The 16,362-nt window shown below is 40.1% G+C and overlaps 2 protein-coding genes across 5 annotated transcripts; one reads left to right on the top strand and one right to left on the bottom strand.

Moving 5' to 3' along the window:
* Nucleotides 1-874: 874 nt before the first annotated feature.
* Nucleotides 875-5,947, bottom strand: LOC102296681 (oocyte zinc finger protein XlCOF6). Of its 3 annotated transcripts, none has more exons than XM_005927199.3 (8): nucleotides 5,787-5,947; nucleotides 5,412-5,626; nucleotides 4,458-4,568; nucleotides 4,198-4,293; nucleotides 3,859-3,969; nucleotides 3,627-3,744; nucleotides 3,342-3,542; nucleotides 875-3,255 (listed from the first exon to the last, which is right to left on the bottom strand). In XM_005927199.3, exons 1-8 carry the CDS (start codon nucleotides 5,833-5,835, stop codon nucleotides 2,243-2,245), a joined length of 1,914 nt encoding a protein of 637 aa, XP_005927261.1. In that variant the 5' UTR covers nucleotides 5,836-5,947; the 3' UTR covers nucleotides 875-2,242. The 3 variants fall into 3 exon arrangements, with proteins under 3 accessions (XP_005927261.1, XP_005927262.1, XP_005927263.1); XM_005927200.3 differs by having other exon boundaries at nucleotides 3,859-3,966; XM_005927201.3 differs by having other exon boundaries at nucleotides 5,817-5,946.
* Nucleotides 5,539-12,079, top strand: tspan33a (tetraspanin 33a). 2 transcript variants are annotated; one of them, XM_042222947.1, is made up of 8 exons: nucleotides 5,539-5,638; nucleotides 8,390-8,447; nucleotides 8,680-8,807; nucleotides 9,105-9,179; nucleotides 10,476-10,571; nucleotides 10,661-10,789; nucleotides 10,884-11,042; nucleotides 11,127-12,079. In XM_042222947.1, the coding sequence occupies exons 3-8, from the start codon at nucleotides 8,718-8,720 to the stop codon at nucleotides 11,226-11,228; spliced, it is 651 nt and encodes a 216-aa protein (XP_042078881.1). In that variant the 5' UTR covers nucleotides 5,539-5,638; nucleotides 8,390-8,447; nucleotides 8,680-8,717; the 3' UTR covers nucleotides 11,229-12,079. The 2 variants fall into 2 exon arrangements, with proteins under 2 accessions (XP_042078881.1, XP_042078880.1); XM_042222946.1 differs by lacking the exon at nucleotides 5,539-5,638 and adding an exon at nucleotides 6,282-6,610.
* The last annotated feature ends 4,283 nt before the right edge of the window (nucleotides 12,080-16,362 follow it).

Here is a 16,362-nt window from a genome sequence, read left to right as displayed (position 1 = left end):
CTTAACATTGCATCGCAGATGAGAATTATTTCTCCAATCACCCCGTGAATGTAGGATACAGTTATATGCTCTTACTCACGCCTGAGGAGTCACTTTATATTTGTAGATTTTCCTTCTACGTAGCCATTAATAGAAGAGAGATGTTCTGACCAGCACAGACATAAAAGGCCTCAGTTGAGTTAGAAACATAGAGGTCTTGTATCTGTTTGCGCGTGTGCAGATGCAGCTTTAAATAGATGAGTGGGCCCATTTGAGAGCATCACGAGTGTTTTCTTCCATTACTGATGATGCAGGAGCATCTCTTTAAGCAAAGAAGGCACTACCCTGCTTTTGGCCAGCTTGATTTAGTGGCAAGAGAATTGCAGCTCTACGTACAGCACAGTCTTTATCTTCTTTCTGTTCCTCATTTATATATCAGGGCTATGCTGCTCTGTATGATCTTACGTGTACGTCACTACTCATGCAAAGTGTTAAAGGGCCATTAACAGGACTGAGCTGTTTTTCTTCTTCTTCTCTGTCAGAGAGATGTCTGTTGTCAATCCTTGAGTTTATTTTTTTGGAGAGAGGTGATCACACAAAGACCAATTCCTTGTAATATTAGTAGTGACGCTACTGTTAAATGTAGTATTTAATAACAGCACTATTTACGATCAGAAAAATGAACTAGAGTGTGTTATTGTGCTTGGTAGCTTTGGAGGCAGATGGCCATTTTTTTTCTTTTCTTTTCTTTTTTTTGTAACTGAATTCTTTAACGTAAGCCACTCCCCCTCGACTGTGCGAGGAATTTCATTTGTTCTGAGGTTGCTAAGTGACATGATCTCACGATTGACACAACCTTTTTATTTTTTCTTCCTCTCGTTCTGCTTTTTTTTTCTAAAAGAGAGATCTTGATTTTTTTTTTCTCCTTCATTTCATTTTAGATTTTAGAAAGGGAAAGAATACAAATGAAATAAATCAGAATATTAATTCAATCACTTTTTCTACTCCTATTTTCAATAAAAAGTGAAAGAAAAAAACCAAACAAAAAGTTGATTTGTAAATAAGTAATGTACAGTTTGTATCTGTAACTTGTCAGTCTGTCATTGGTGACAGAGTCTGTCTTGCTTATAACGCACGCTACAAGTAAATAAAAAAGGAAAAAGTATATTTAGACTGTATGGTCCCTTGAAAGCAAGTTTTAAATTAATATCTGATGTATATTCCTGTAACATTGCATTTTTATCTGAGGAATGATGTTATTAAAAAATTGCAAATAAATTGCATTTCCTACAGTGGTGTGTGTTTTTCACAGGTTTCTATCCTCACATGTTCCTCAATAGACTAACTCTGCTCTCTAAACATGTCCAACTTTGGAAGAAAATGTGTTCACTCTAAGTTTCCAGATGCCTACGTTTGTAAAGGACTCTGTGGATCAGTCCTGGCTCTTTCCAAAGTTTGAATGCAGAAGGTGTCATTGAGGGAGAGGTGGTGTGCCTGATTTGCAGAAACTTTAAGATGAATGCTGGGAGGACATTTCCTGGCTTCTTCATTGTAACAAATAAATGTTAATCACTTCACCTGGCAGCAGTGAGGTGATCCCGCACAGTAAGACAATGCCAAAGAAACAACTGAAACTTGAAATGACACTCAGGCGCTAACGGATGTGTAGATTGCACCGGTTTTCTCTGACGTTTCGGGTTGTGTCCTACAGAGTTTTTGTTTCCCTGTTGAAAAAAAACACCTTCCACAAGTCAGAATTTAAAGTTGTTGAAACTTTGTTCAAGTGAATACATCTAAATTTTGAGAAAACCCCCAAATTTTAAGATAATTACATTTTTGATAAGAATGACAAAAAAAATTCAGTGGCACAAGAACATTCATAGGATTCAACTCAAAGGGAAGGCTGCAGGTTTCTTAAACAGGGATGAAGTTAGAATAGTTTTACAGAGAGCTGAAAAGTGAAAGTGTTGCATATTTAACCAGCACTCCACCCAGAAAGCTTCATCATCAGATTTTCTACACTACAATGTGAGCGAGTGTAATGGTGTGTGAAACTAAAATGAAATTGACATCGCTGATGGTAAGCATATGCTCAAGTGCACTTTAATGCCTGCTGAATACACTGAAGAAAACAAAGCTTATACTTCCAGCGATTGCATGGTTAATGCTTCCCACACTTATTTCTTCGTACAGAAGGTAGTTCATTCTGGAATTCCAGTTTGAAATAAACTTGTTTGACTGACAATAAAATAAGAACTGCAAACTACATGTGGGGTTTATGAGTGGCAAGGTGTCTTTTCAGATTCCCCTGCTGCGAGAATTCTCTCTCGCAGTTTGGACACTTGAATGGTTTCACCCCATTGTGGCTGAGTGTGTGTCTCTTTAGGCAGTTTAACGTAAGGAAACGCTTGGGGCATTCAGAGCACAGGTATGGGCGCTCCCCTGTATGAGAGCGCATGTGGACATTTAGGTGACTTTTGCTGGAGAAACCCTTCCCGCACTGGACGCAGGTGTAGGGCGTCTCCCCCGTGTGAGACCGAGTGTGCAGCAGCAGCTCGCCCGAAGACAAGAAGGATTTCCCGCAAGTGGTGCAGAGGTAGTTTTTCTCCCCTCTGTGCATCTGCATGTGTCTCGTGATGCCAGCTTTGCTGAACCATTTCCCGCAGATGTTGCACAAGTTGGTGGGACCGTTGTGGAGGCGTTCATGCTGCTTGAGTGAATACCTGCACAGGAATCCCTTGTTGCACTGGTTACAGATGAATATTCGTCCTCTCTTATGAAGCCTCTGGTGCTGATAAAAGCCTGATGGGCTGGTGAATCCTTTCTCGCACTGGCTGCAGCGGTAGGGGAAGCTGTGGAGCTTCATGTGAGCCTTCAATTGATTTGGATGTTCAAAGAACTTTTCACACATCGGACATTTGGTTTCTTTCTCTGTGAAGTTTTTGTTCACAGGTCGCGTGCTCAGAAACCTTCTGTCTTCCTGCTTGGGCTCTTTCCATCTACGCTTTTCCTTATTTTCTACATTGTCATTTTTCTGCTTGCATTCCCAGTTTTTAGCCACACTTTTTGGTTCGGTTTTCCTCCGTTTGTCTGGGTCACCTTTTACTTTATTTTTCACAGCATTCTGACGTATCTTCTTCCTGACTTTTTTCCCAGAAAAGTTTGTGTGAATAGAAGCGGTTATCTGGTGCTCACTCTGGATGTGCTCCTGGACTTTTCTCTTTATGCGATGTGTGAATGAGCACTGAGGGCAGATGAATAAACAAGAGAAAGGACCTGAAAACAGTACAAAGCACAGCAAGTCAGAGAGATAAGACTAACTGATTCAAGAGTAATATTGGTCTCCTACTTTTTTTTCTGACCTGGTTTCTTTTTTGGCAGCCAATCATTTGCCGTGACATCAAAGCTTTGACTTGATTCTTCTTCTAAACCCTCCAGTGATGGTGTTTGTTCTTCACCGTCATGATCTTCCTGACTATAAGCCTCAGTGAACCTCTCTGCGACAGTTTGAGAAGGGAGGGCTAGTGTGGACAAAATGACATCGTCCTCACTGCTTGACCGTGCTGTCAGAGAAGAAAGCCCGATATATGACACATTACTCACTCATTTATAATACTTCATTAAAAAAAAAAAAAAAAGGTTCTCACCTGAACTTAGAGTCCCCGTCTGCCTGTGATGATGCAGCAGGGTCTTCAAACTGAAGGGTTCAGACAGATGGAGTCCAATTTCTTCTGATACATGTGTTTCATTGAGCCAAGCTGCTGTCTGAGATGGAAAGAAAAGACCACAGAAATGCAGGTTGTAAGAGAACAAAAAATCTTAGAGGTTACAAATTTTGATCTCGTGCTGCAAATTACTTTTGTAGTACTGCTGGAGTACCTGCTGCAGGTCTGGTACTGGCAGCAGCTCTTCAAGTCTGGACAGAAAGACGGACACAAGCTGCTGGATCCTTTGGTTATAGATGGAGCCGTAGTTGGCAGGAAAAACCTCCTAAAGAAATCATATCTGAACTATAGGTTCATCTACTTGATGAGAAGCATAGATTATAGATTATACATTTAATACAACATGTAAATTATGGTACTGTGTGCAGAAAACGAAAAAAACAGATTGTGGCTACCTTGTGACTGATAAGTTAGAACCATATGAGCCACTGATTGTAGCTAAATCAGAGGCTTCAAAACTTATGACTTGTGAATTTTTCAGAAACCAACTTACCTGAAAAAAGAACTCCTTCTCAAAAGGAACATTCAAAATGTTCTGAACCAGGCTAGCAAAGTTGCTGTATGATGTCTTCAATATATCAGAACTGGCCTGTCAAAAAGAAGACACACAATACAGGAAAAAGGCTTTTTTTCTGTATTTTTAATCTATCTTTTCCTAAAGCTCATTGTTTGTCTAATTTTTTGTTTGCTTGCTTGTTTGTCTTTTTAAATTTGGTGATGAAACAGCTCTGAATTGTCTTTAAAAACACCCACCATCTCCTGATTAGAGCTCAGCTCAACACTGCAGGTGTGGATTTTATCTAGTTGACTCTGGATCATCTGCAGGTTGGATACACCATCACCTCGACACAGCTCAAGAACCAGCTGCAAAAAAAAAAAAGATCACGACATACTGTGGAAAAAAAACGACTGCCACTATGAGCAGAAGCACAATATTTAGGCATGTAATAACAAGCAACACAAAACACTTCAACTTCGAAAGCAACAAAAATGTAATGAATGAAATGATGAATAACAGAACTCGTGCCTTACATTAAGTGCTGTGAAAAAGTATTTGCCACCCTCCTGAGATCAGATTTTTGTCTGGTTCTCACACTTACATCAAACAAGTTGCAATATTAGACAAAAATAAGCTGAATAAATAACCTAAAAAAAAAAAAACTTTCAGGGCATGACCCGATAGCTGGACATTCTCCTTTAGGATTTTCAAGAATAGAGCAGAATTCATGGTTCCACCAATTATAGCAGGTCATCCTGTCCTGAAACAACAAAGTAGCTTCAGACTGTCACACTACCACTTCCATGTTTTACTGTTGGTATGATGTTTTTTTTAAAGAAATGCTGTGTTACTTTTATCCCAGATGTAACAAGACTGTTTTGCAACCACCTGGATGAGTTGTCGATGTACTCTTGGAGCACTTTTGGTAGGTTGGCCACACCTGGGAACGTTCACTAATGTTCCAAGTAGTTCAATTAACTACCAAAGCCTTTTAAATGTGGTGAAAATGTAAATTGTGGTTAACAACAATATTCAAAACCTACCATATATATTATTACTTAGACATGCACTAGCACATTAAGGTGAAGGCAGGAAAAAGACCCTCTGAGGGGCCACATAGATAAGTACTACATTAGTATAGGTTATTAATTCCTCATCTCAGCTTCACTGACATTAAAATGTATTTACAGTTGGGACTAATCCCTTACCCTTGCTCTCAGGCCCAGGATGAGCTGAGCCTTCTGGGTGGGACTGAGCAGCTCTGGGACCATCTCTGTTGCCAAACTGATGAAGTCCGCCAGCTTGTCATACTGCATCACTTTGAGCTGCTGCGCTACCTGCCACACGAAGGCAGACATGAGTCTCACTGGAGGGACAAGGAGACGCAGAGAGGCTGGAGGAAGAACACGGTCTGCCGAAGACACTGGAAACAAAGGTTTTGGAGTGAAAGCACCACATAATTTAACTAGAAACTGCAATTAACAGGTTACAGCTATACGAATAGAGAGAATTAGCAACGTTAGCTTAACAGCCTAATTGTTTTAAGAAGGCTTCTCTGAGCTAAAGAAAATAAATAAACCTACTAGCAAACAAACGCGCAACATCGCACAAACCTTCGCTTTTCCACGCCATTTTCGTATTTTACATATTTCTATAAAATTGACTGATTATTACTTCTGCAGACATCCTAATAAACACGGAAATAACCTCTAGGTAAAGCGGATGTTATGACGATATCGTGCCTTCAAAATAAAAGCAGACAGCGAGAGGACAGTTTTAGCTCAAATGTGGTTCACGTTTACTTTTTTCTAATAGACTAGAAAAGAAAAGAAAAATCATATTTTTTTCCATATGCTATTTTTTGCCCTTTTTTGTCTCTAGTGTTGCATTCATACATGTTTACTTACAATTGGGCTTTTATTTTTGTACTTATTGATAATGTAACCGTTGTTTCCAATTAATAAAATCCCAACTCAGTCTTTTAAATCAGTGCTTGGACCCTGTTGATATCAGGGAACATTTAGTGCAAAAACAAAAACAAAACAAAACAAAACAAAAACACACACAACAAAAAAAACACAGTGGAGAAAAAATGGGAACACCCAGTTTTTACACACCCTGCTACTATCAACCAGGGTCGGCGGGCAGCTGGGAACTCGTTACTTTACTGTTATGTGTCAGCATGTCAGCAAATCAGTCGTCGTCATCATGCTAAGAGGTGTTCGGTTTAACTTTAGGAAACACCTTTTCCCAGCCTTTGGCTCTTTTTGCGCGCAAACTTGAATAAAGACGCTCACCTGTCGCCATGGCACGAACAAGCAGAGGCGCACCTAGATCTGACGAGGAGTTTACGTTTGTCAGCCCAGCTGTGAAGTACCTGCTGTTCATATTTAATTTTATATTTTGGGTAAGTAATCGCACGCTATTATAAAAGCATTGACTGACTGATCTCAGCGTGTGGTGACCTTCATTTTAGGAACTCTGTGTGCTGGTTAATCATTTGTCTTTGGAGCTTCCAGGGGACGTTTGACTAACAAATAGTTCAAAGACGTTTATGCTGTGATTTCAGTTATGCCAACCATGTAAGGCATCACTTCCTTGTCAGCGGCCAGCAGAACACTTTGCTGCTTTGTTTCACTTAGTTGTTCTTTAACTTTGGTGTTCAGAGTGAAACTGAGGGAAAGAGTAGAAGGGAGAAGGAAGTATGGGTCTCACTCACAAAGGCATACACACAAACAAATACACCAGGTGTTCTCAGCTCAGTGTTTAAACATTGACTAAGTTTTATTCTCACTTTGAAAATCAGGATTGGATTTGGTCACCTCAGTCAGTGCTGTGGTTTGTTTCAGCCACCAGAAAATGTGAACACAAAGGAGTTTTCCCAGTTTCACTGATTTCCTTTTTTGTTACATACTCAATGCCAAGCAAACTTTCAGGGTCAATGTGCTCATGGGGCCACACCTTTGTTTAATGTCCCCACCTCACATCTGTTTCCTGACAGAGGTTGTCCCCTGTGCCAGGTTGTGCAGGTGGTGATACATCTCTATTTCAACAAATGACTGAATAACATCATTCAAATTAAAATTCCGCAAATTATGTAAAACTGCGAAGCTCAGAAGGTTGGTTGTAAACAAAACGTTCCCATCAGTGGGTTGCGGTGTCAGGTGACCGTGGGCCAGAACTTAAGGAGATTTCTTACAGCATTTTTAGAGTTGATCTCTTGTTGCAGATTTAACCAGCTGAGGTTTAGATCCATGTGAGGAGACTAACCCTTTTTCAGGAAAATTAGAATGCTTAAACCAAGATCTGACATGAAGTTTTAGTGTTTTTCTTATGTCCTTGCTCAGTGTTTGTAGTGTTTCCTTTGCACATTCTATTATATTTGTAATTGTTTCATTTTTTGCATGTTTTTTTTTTTTTTTTTTTGTGCATAAGTGTGTCAGCAGTATTGAGGCAGTGCTCGTGTACAAACAGGATAAGTCTGTAAAAACTTGTATGGAATGTGTTGTCATTTCTGCTCCCTCCAGCTACAGTGAGTCTCGTAGTGCGCGTCGCTTCTTTTCATGGGAATTACTGACTCGTATGCAGACATGAATTACCTTCCTAATATCACCCCTGTGGTTTTTTTTTTCCTTTTTTTCCCTTTGACTGTGAAACTAAACCCTTCCAAAAAGACAAACCTGACCTCTCTCTCCCACCACATTAAGGCGCAGTGTCTGCAGTAACTCGATCTATGTCATTCAGGCTGGGAAGAGTATTTACTATTATTCTATTGAGACTGAGAAAGCAGTGCAGAGTGAAAGAGCCTTTATTTTTTTAATGAAGTCTGCAGGTTGCTGTAGGTTAATATAGTCAGATTAAAGCAGAGAGACTGGAAGAATCTCCTAGTTTTAACAACCAATTGTTGGTGATGCAGTTTAACACTGATTCAGAGTGAATGTTTCTGGAAAATCATCAGTGCAGCCTTATCGGTGACTCATGTGTAGCCACTGCACATTTTTCTTATTATTGTAATTGAGTGTTCTGGAAAGATGATGATGCACCCTGTACAAGCAGAAACATAAAAGAAATATTTCTTCATATTCCCCTCGAGTGCATATTACACTTCACTTCTAATTTTTTTTTTTAATTGCCCCAAGGATAAAGAAATCTTGGGTAATCTTTTTTTCTATGTGTTTGTTCTCAGATAATTTCTCTGGTGTTGGTGTTAATCGGAGTGTATGCCCGCATTGTGAAACACGCAGGTAAAACAATTCTCTATTTATGAAGCATACAGTCTCTTTTAATAACACAGTGGGAGTCCCATCACATATAGGTAGAGTGCTTTTGTTTCTGTAAGGCTTTGTTAGTCCACTTTTTCACTAAAAACATACTTGAAAATGCAGTTTTTGAATTATATTTCCAGAAATGTTTCCCAGCCTGCCCTCTCTGTCTGTGTTATCCTTTGAGTGTCTTCTCTCTCCCCTTCTGCTTTAGAAACAGCGCTCGCATGTCTCGCTGTGGACCCCGCTGTAATGCTGTTGATCGTGGGGGTCCTCATGTTCATCATCACCTTCTGCGGTTGTGTGGGGTCCCTCCGAGAAAACCTCTGCCTCTTGCAAACTGTGAGGAAGAAGAATTTAATGGATTTTAAAGTTTTTATTATATCTTTAAGGGTCCAAATGCACAATCTTTTAAGATCATTGGTTATATTTGTGCTATCTATGCCAAGCAAACAGGTTACACTAGGAAACCATTAAAATATTTTGCTTCTAGAGTTCACTAGTTGTTCTCTGCTTTCTTGCTTAATTCTGGACCTTTTTTTTTACAAGTGAGGCGCTCATAAGCAACAGCTTCATGGAGACACAGGAGGAGGTTTAAATTACAATGTGGTAACGACTGCTCTTTTTCCCTCCTCCCAGTTCTGTATCTGTCTGATCGTGATCTTCATCCTGCAGCTGACTGCTGGTGTCCTGGGCTTCATCTTTTCAGATAAGGTAATCGAACAATATGGACTGTTCTATCAATCAGAATAATTAAACACGAATGTATTTCAGTTCTCTGTATTCTCAACTCTTTCAAAACTTAAATAGGTTTCTTTTGTTGCTCATTCTATAATAAATAACTTTGGGTGTAATAGTCTTTTGGGGGCTCTTTATCATTTGATGATTTTTATACAGTTTTGTTTTATGTTTATACAGAATATCAGCACTAGTCATGTGAGAGGTTATACAGTAGCTTCACATTAATATAAAACCTTGAAAAGCATGCTCCAAACTGGTGCTTAAGACTACTTCTTTTGCCTATTAATGATGTTGCACATGATATTAATTTTCTTTTAATTAAAAAAAACCCCAAAAAACAGTTGGAGTTTTGATCTCCTCCATACCTGCTTCATGCCCTGGAGGACGGGGCTGTGGCTCCCCACACCCTCTAACAGATCATTACATGTAGGAACCTTTTAAAAACAAGCGCGTTCATGCTCACAGGTGTACACACGGGTGCTCACACACACAAACTACACCTTTTTGGCTCCTACCTTAAAGCACACTGTGCGCTGTCGATCTTACGTGCTGCACAATAATGTTTAACACTTAGTATTTACTGTTATATTCCCATAGATCATCATGATGTTGTTTATCCCTTGTTAAATGCTTGTTTTCTTTTTTCTTTCTCAACAGGTGATCCAGGTGATTGATATATGTATTTTTGTCTGCTTATTTTGTTGGTTTTTGTTTTTTGCCCTTTATCCCCGTCCCTCTTCTCCGCTGTTTTTTCCCCCTCTTTCTTTCTCCCTTTTCTTTTCCTCATTCAAGTCTGTCCCGTATCTAGCAAGTGAAAATAAAAATAAAATAAACAATAAAAGGTGAATCAAATAGACCATTACGGCAAGGCTGGGATGGTCCATTTGGTAAAGTAAATCCGTTGGGCATCTTTCTTCGCCTTTAGACAATAATTCTGATGGCAAAAGAGCCAAACGGGACAGGCAAAAAAAAAAAAAAAAAAAAAGATAAATTAGGTTGCTAGGCAACATGATGACGTTACAAAATGTGACGGAGATGAAACTCTTCAAGGCCCTAACATGTACATGTGTGCCACGTTTGGTTGCTCCAAACTCCTGATCTTGTCAGAGTTGGCAGCCAACGAAGCAAACAAACACACACAGGGAGAGAGGTTGTGTATTATAAGATGAGAGCGCCCTCTGCTGCACTTTGTCCATATTATTCTAGATTTATTTCATTGTTTTATTTACTTTTTTTATCCATAAAATACTTTTTCATTTTTCTTTCAAGGCAAGAGGTAAAGTGACCGAGGTGATCAACAATGCCATTGTCCACTACAGAGATGATATTGATCTGCAAAACCTTATTGATTTTGGTCAGGAAGAGGTAAGGATTTAGCCTGAAGGTGGAATTGTTGGGGTGATGACAGCCTTTTAGGTGGCTACTCCATCTTCTGATCTCTTCTGTCTCATCAGTTTGACTGCTGTGGTGCTTTGAGGTACTTGGACTGGTCACAGAACATGTATTTCAACTGCAGCAAGGACAACCCCAGCCGAGAACGCTGCTCTGTCCCCTTTTCCTGCTGTATCTTAAGAAATGACACGGTGAACTTGCTTTTAAGAATATGCTGATACTGATCTTTGTGGTTCATTTTTGTTGTTTTTCATGTGTTTTAACTGTGTGCTCGTTTGCGGGTAGGTAATCAACACCATGTGCGGTCACAACATTCAGGAATTGGATTACATCGAGGCTGGAAACCGCATTCACACCAATGGCTGCATAGACAAAATAGTTGATTGGATCCACAGCAACCTGTTCTTACTAGGAGGCATTGCGCTGGGACTGGCTATACCACAGGTAGAAGATTACATACCAACACTCACACAGCTTCTAATAGAAGAGACACATGTTCAACCTTCTGTCATGTTTTCTGGTTTGCAGCTGGCTGGAATGCTTTTGTCTCAGATTCTGATGAACCAGATCAAAGACCAGATCGAGCTGCAGAACTACAACCAGAAACACAGCTCTGACCCGTGGAGCTGATCCAGGAGACACCAAAGTCTGATGAGGAGAACAGGAAGCATGTAGACACCAGCATAATCGGGGTTGATTGGTAGAACTAAACCAATAGAGTCCTTTGAGCCTGTTATGATTCTTGGACAAATGACACACAGACAGACCAAATGCTGACTTTTGAAAGGGTTACTTTAAAAGCAAACTTTATACCCAAGCAAGGGCAGAAGGTATATTTGGTGCTCAGGATGTTACGTTTTAGTGAGGAGATGCAGTCGAAAATATCTACAAGAATTTTTAAAAAAAATTATTTTGTGTTATTTTATTACAAAAGTTTAAAAAAAACTTTTTTAAAAAGCAAAAAGCATAATTTTATCATCAGTGAGGTGGCTCTGATTTTTTCAATGTGCTGAAAATTACTGTAAATCATATATTGTTTAATGTCATCCTTTAGAACTGTGTCTGTCACTCAAGTTCGGCATACTTAAAATGTGTCTTGAGACAAGGCCAAGCCAATGCATACAGACCATTTTGTGAATAGTTTCTTCCTCTTTCGAAAGCTTGTATTACCTCAATGCTCCAGAACCTCCCCCACCCTCCGAACATGTTACAAAGTTAAAGCAATAACATACAGTATGATAAACAGGTTTCGTTCGACAAAAACCGCAAGCAAACGTTTACACTGCTGCTCTGACCTTTCACAATCATGCTGCCATGTTGGCCTGCTCAATTGTTCTGCCAAGACCTCACACTGCACATGATGTCATCGCCTCCTTTCATTTTGGCCAGCTGACTGCCTGCATGGCTGTGGAGACGCGGGATTTTCTTGTAGGGTGTATATTGAAATACGTTGCCATTGCAAATAAATGTTTGCCAAACCACACAGTTCATATTCTTGTGTTTGGACTGAACTAGTTTAAATTCTGAATCCTTCTTGCTCTCACTTTATTTTAAAACTAAAATATAGAAGAATTCTTTTAAAAAGAGGAAAACAAATGTCTGGAGTGCTGTTGAATCACCCTCTTGAAGTAGTTATTCGTACAAGCCAGTTTGTACTTTGTGACCCGTCACTGTGCAGACTGACCTCCCCTGACTGAGGGGGGAAAATATTTATTCACTCTGAAAGCAAAGCAAAGTCTGGTTCTATTGAAATGTTTTGTCAGGATTAGCTTCAGCTTAGTCATAAATGTTTACTGCTTCATGAAGCTGTAAATTTACAGTACTGTGCAAAAATCTTGAGCTACCCTTTTTTTTTTCTTTTTGGTATATTGCTTGGAAAATGGGAAAGGTGTAGCAGTGACTTATCGACACACATGGAAATACAGTATATAAGGCAATTCTAATGAGCTTGCGAGTCAGTATTTGGTATCACTGACTTCATTCTTCAACACAACCTCTATTAAACAAGCTTTCCTATAATTTCTCGAAGTATTCTTCAGTAATAATTCTCCAGGCTTCTTGAAGGGCATTCAAGTCAAGGCAATGGCCTTGCGACAGACTGGCGACATGTCCAGGGTGTACCCCGCCTCTCACCCTATGACAGCTGGGATAGGCTCCTGCGACCCTGAAAAAGGATAAGCGGAAGCGAATGGATGGATGGAATTTTGAGGTGCAGATTCTGGGGGTAGGCAACTCCAGGCCTCGAGTGCCGGTATCCTGCAGGTTTTAGATTTCACCCTGGATCAACACACCTGAATCAAAAGTTCATTACCAGGCCTCTGGAGAACTTCAAGACATGTTGAGGAGGTAATTTAGCCATTTAAATCAGCTGTGTTGGATCAAGGACATCTAAAACCTGCAGGACACCGGCACTCGAGGCCTGGAGTTGCCTACCCCTGGTCTAGTCCATGAGTCAAAGTGTTCTAGTTGATATTGCATGCACAACTGGAATCTGAGGTTACATTTTCAGGTACATAATTCCATCAATGTTGACACAATCTCCAACACCACTGGCTGAAATGCAGTCCAAACCATGACAGAGCCTTCACTGTGTTTTACAGATCCCAGTAGACTACTGGACCTCTCTCCTGACCTCCATACATATTGATAATGATTTGAACCAAAAATTTCAAATTTTGATTTAACCCTCCCAAGGACCTGTTTCCTCTGATTTTTCAGTCTGATGTTTAATTTGGCAGACCTCAGCCTTTCTTTACTTCTTTTTTTTCTATTTCCTCTGTTCCTTAAGGACATGGCTTTCAGGTACTGTTCATCTGTTCTAGATAGTTTTTAGCCCACCTGTTCAGTTTTCTCAAAATGTTTCAGTTTTCAGCTAATTGCTCTTTGGGAATCACCTTGTTGGGGCAGAAATACTATTTTATCCCTGTAAACTGTGTTATTGTTGCCATTTTTATAGATATAGATTCTGACAGGCTACTATGAATAAAGTGTCTAAAGATCCTATTTGAATTATGGTCTTTACCAAGTTGTCTGTTAAATGTAAACACATTTTGAGTTAGGGGAGTTTAGGGGGTTAAATCAGTGGTAAGTGGTTTAACAAACAACAAGTCCTCTGAAAATGGTAAGGTACAAGGAGCGAACTCCTTGGAAGCAAAGAAAATGAAAATGGGGAGTGGCTCGAGACTTTTACACAGTACTGTACATATTCATTAAAAAGAAATGACACAAATCCTGTTTCCTAACTGGAAGAGTTAACTGGCACAATTTTTACTTCTTACCCAGGGAGCTCTGCGTGGCCAGAAGTCTAATGTAACTGTGAAGAAGCAAACACCAACATGACCTCTTATCTCCACCCCATTTCTCTCCTTGGCAAATGAAAACCTCTGAGGAGATCTCAACTTCAAACCTGATGCCTGTGATGTTTAGGAGCGCACACAGTCCTATGTTTGTAGCAGCCTTTTTTTTTCTCCCAATCTAAACATGACATGTCTTTGTGAGTTTAACTCCCCTCTTAGATTCTCACTTCATTAGCACTTTTCAGAGACCTGAAATTATGTAATTATGCAGAATAAACTGATGACAAAGTGACAGTTCAAACCGCAGTATATCGCTCCGTAGGTGTCCCTTATTCTAGTCAGTGAGTCAGTGTGTACATGAGAGTTGGAGTGAGTGTGTGTTGGCCTGGGCTCCAGTGCTCTGTGTGTGGTCCCCGTTCCTCTGACTCACTGAGGCAGCCGTGTTACTGTAGGTTTTAAAGAGGCCCATCTCTCCACACACACACACACACACACACACACACACACACACACACACACACACAACACACACACACACAACACACACACACAGACACACACACACACACACACACACACACACACAGACACAACAGACACGACACACACACGAACACAGACACACACACACAGTCATCCAAATACCACAAGTGCACTCTCCAATTAGAGCAATATCAACAACATGGTGGAGCTTTGACCTTTTAGGTATGTGCTTTTTCTGGTATCCCGCCATAGTCAAAAGAAAAGAACGATAAGTGGATGAGCCTAAAATAATTTGACTGTGTGAGTTCTGTCCGTGTGTTTGTGTTTTTATTAACAGTATAGCCACCTTAACCAGAAAAGAGGAAGTTCAGACCATTATGAGTGTCCCAAAGGAAACTAATTTTGAGTTGTGCCCCTCCCTCTCTCTCCCACACACAGATATTCCGATGTCATAATCGCTAAGCCTTCATGTAAACAAATAATAATCCCACACGATTAATAATAAAGGTTGTGGCTGGTGAGCACCTTAAGACATTTTATTTTCACTAGAAAGTCTTATGTAATGCCTGCAGATGTACATTCCAGTGCAAGGAGTGTTTACTCTGCATAACTGTGACCAAAAAAACAAATGTCATCAGCACAGATCAGCCTGCACGTACACTTTCTGTACATCCAACGTTCTCCATGTGTGACCTGCAGGTAAGTGGCTGCTCTAGAAAGCATTTTAAGCACCCGCTGTTCTTCATTTCATCCACAGTTCATGTTATAATATAAAAACAAACTGTTGTATTACCAATATACATACTTTGAAGAGATGCATTACAAATGCTGGACATGCTGATGTTCTACACTTACACTCTGTGATCAGAACTTTGAGAAACCCTGATTTCTATTCCACTGTTAACACTGTTGTTGCAAAATGCATAGAAATACCATACCCATACATATTTCTTATTATTTCTATTTGTGTATCCTATTAGCTTGTGATTTCGTACCTATTCAAAGATAATGAAAAAGCTCATAACAGAATTATGCAGGGGCTGTTATATATGCAATGTAATTAAAATTGCTCTGAAAATGTCTGAGGGTCACCTGGGATCCTACACGGGGATGAGAGAATGCAAATATTTCATCTTTACTCCCTTCACATTGTCAATAAGAATAAATTACAAAACCCTTCTCACATGAGAGTTAACCTGTCAGACCGGAGAGTCGGTGCTGTTTTGGGGTGGTGGTCCTCGAGATGAGAAACTCTGAGAAGGTCTGCCATAAGGCACATTCTTCTACTTGCAGAGGGGGATGGGAAGGGAGGTTTTGTTGCCCTGGCTTTCCCCCACCATGTGCATACCAGAGATACAAACCCCCCCCCACCAACCAGCAGACAGTGAGTGCAGCTCACAGGGACTTAACAAAAACCTCTCATCAGACACTTCACCCGGAGAAAAACACTTCTTCAAACTCATACAGAGATATAGGATAATTTATCACCTTATTTTTCTGCCACTATAAAAAAAAGAGGGGGGTTTTGGAAAAGGGGTGGCGCATGTGAGCTGGAGATCCTATTACAGAGATCCAGAGTTTTTCATGGCAAGTTTTTTTGGAAGTTGGGGGAGGGAAGAAGAATCTGCAACTTTCCTATCCAGCTTAAACGACACAAATGGATACTTTATTACCGCTCTAAGATCACCATCCGCGTTTTCAACACATGAGGACATTTTGCGCGGCGGTTAGATTTTGGATAATGAAGGAATTCGGGAAAACCCAAAAGGGATCGGATGAGAAGTGCAGAATGAAAAAGTTTGGAAGGACTTCGGGAAAACTTTAAAGTTAGTTTTTTTTAAATTTACCATGCCGCTTTTGGAAACCTATCCTAAATCTAAAGAACAGAGCAACCCATCTTGGTCTTTCGGTACATTAGTTTGCTGAAGCACAAGAAAACAAAGTGATTTTTTTTCTCCCTTTTTTTGCGCAGTTGAATCCCCCCC

This window comes from Haplochromis burtoni, unplaced genomic scaffold (genome assembly GCF_018398535.1).
Source record: "Haplochromis burtoni strain Fernald_Lab_line unplaced genomic scaffold, NCSU_Asbu1 Contig_98, whole genome shotgun sequence".
Taxonomy (NCBI): Eukaryota; Metazoa; Chordata; class Actinopteri; order Cichliformes; family Cichlidae; genus Haplochromis; species Haplochromis burtoni.
The sequence above is the reverse complement of the archived record's forward strand: the minus strand, read 5'-3'. Positions and strand labels throughout refer to the sequence as shown.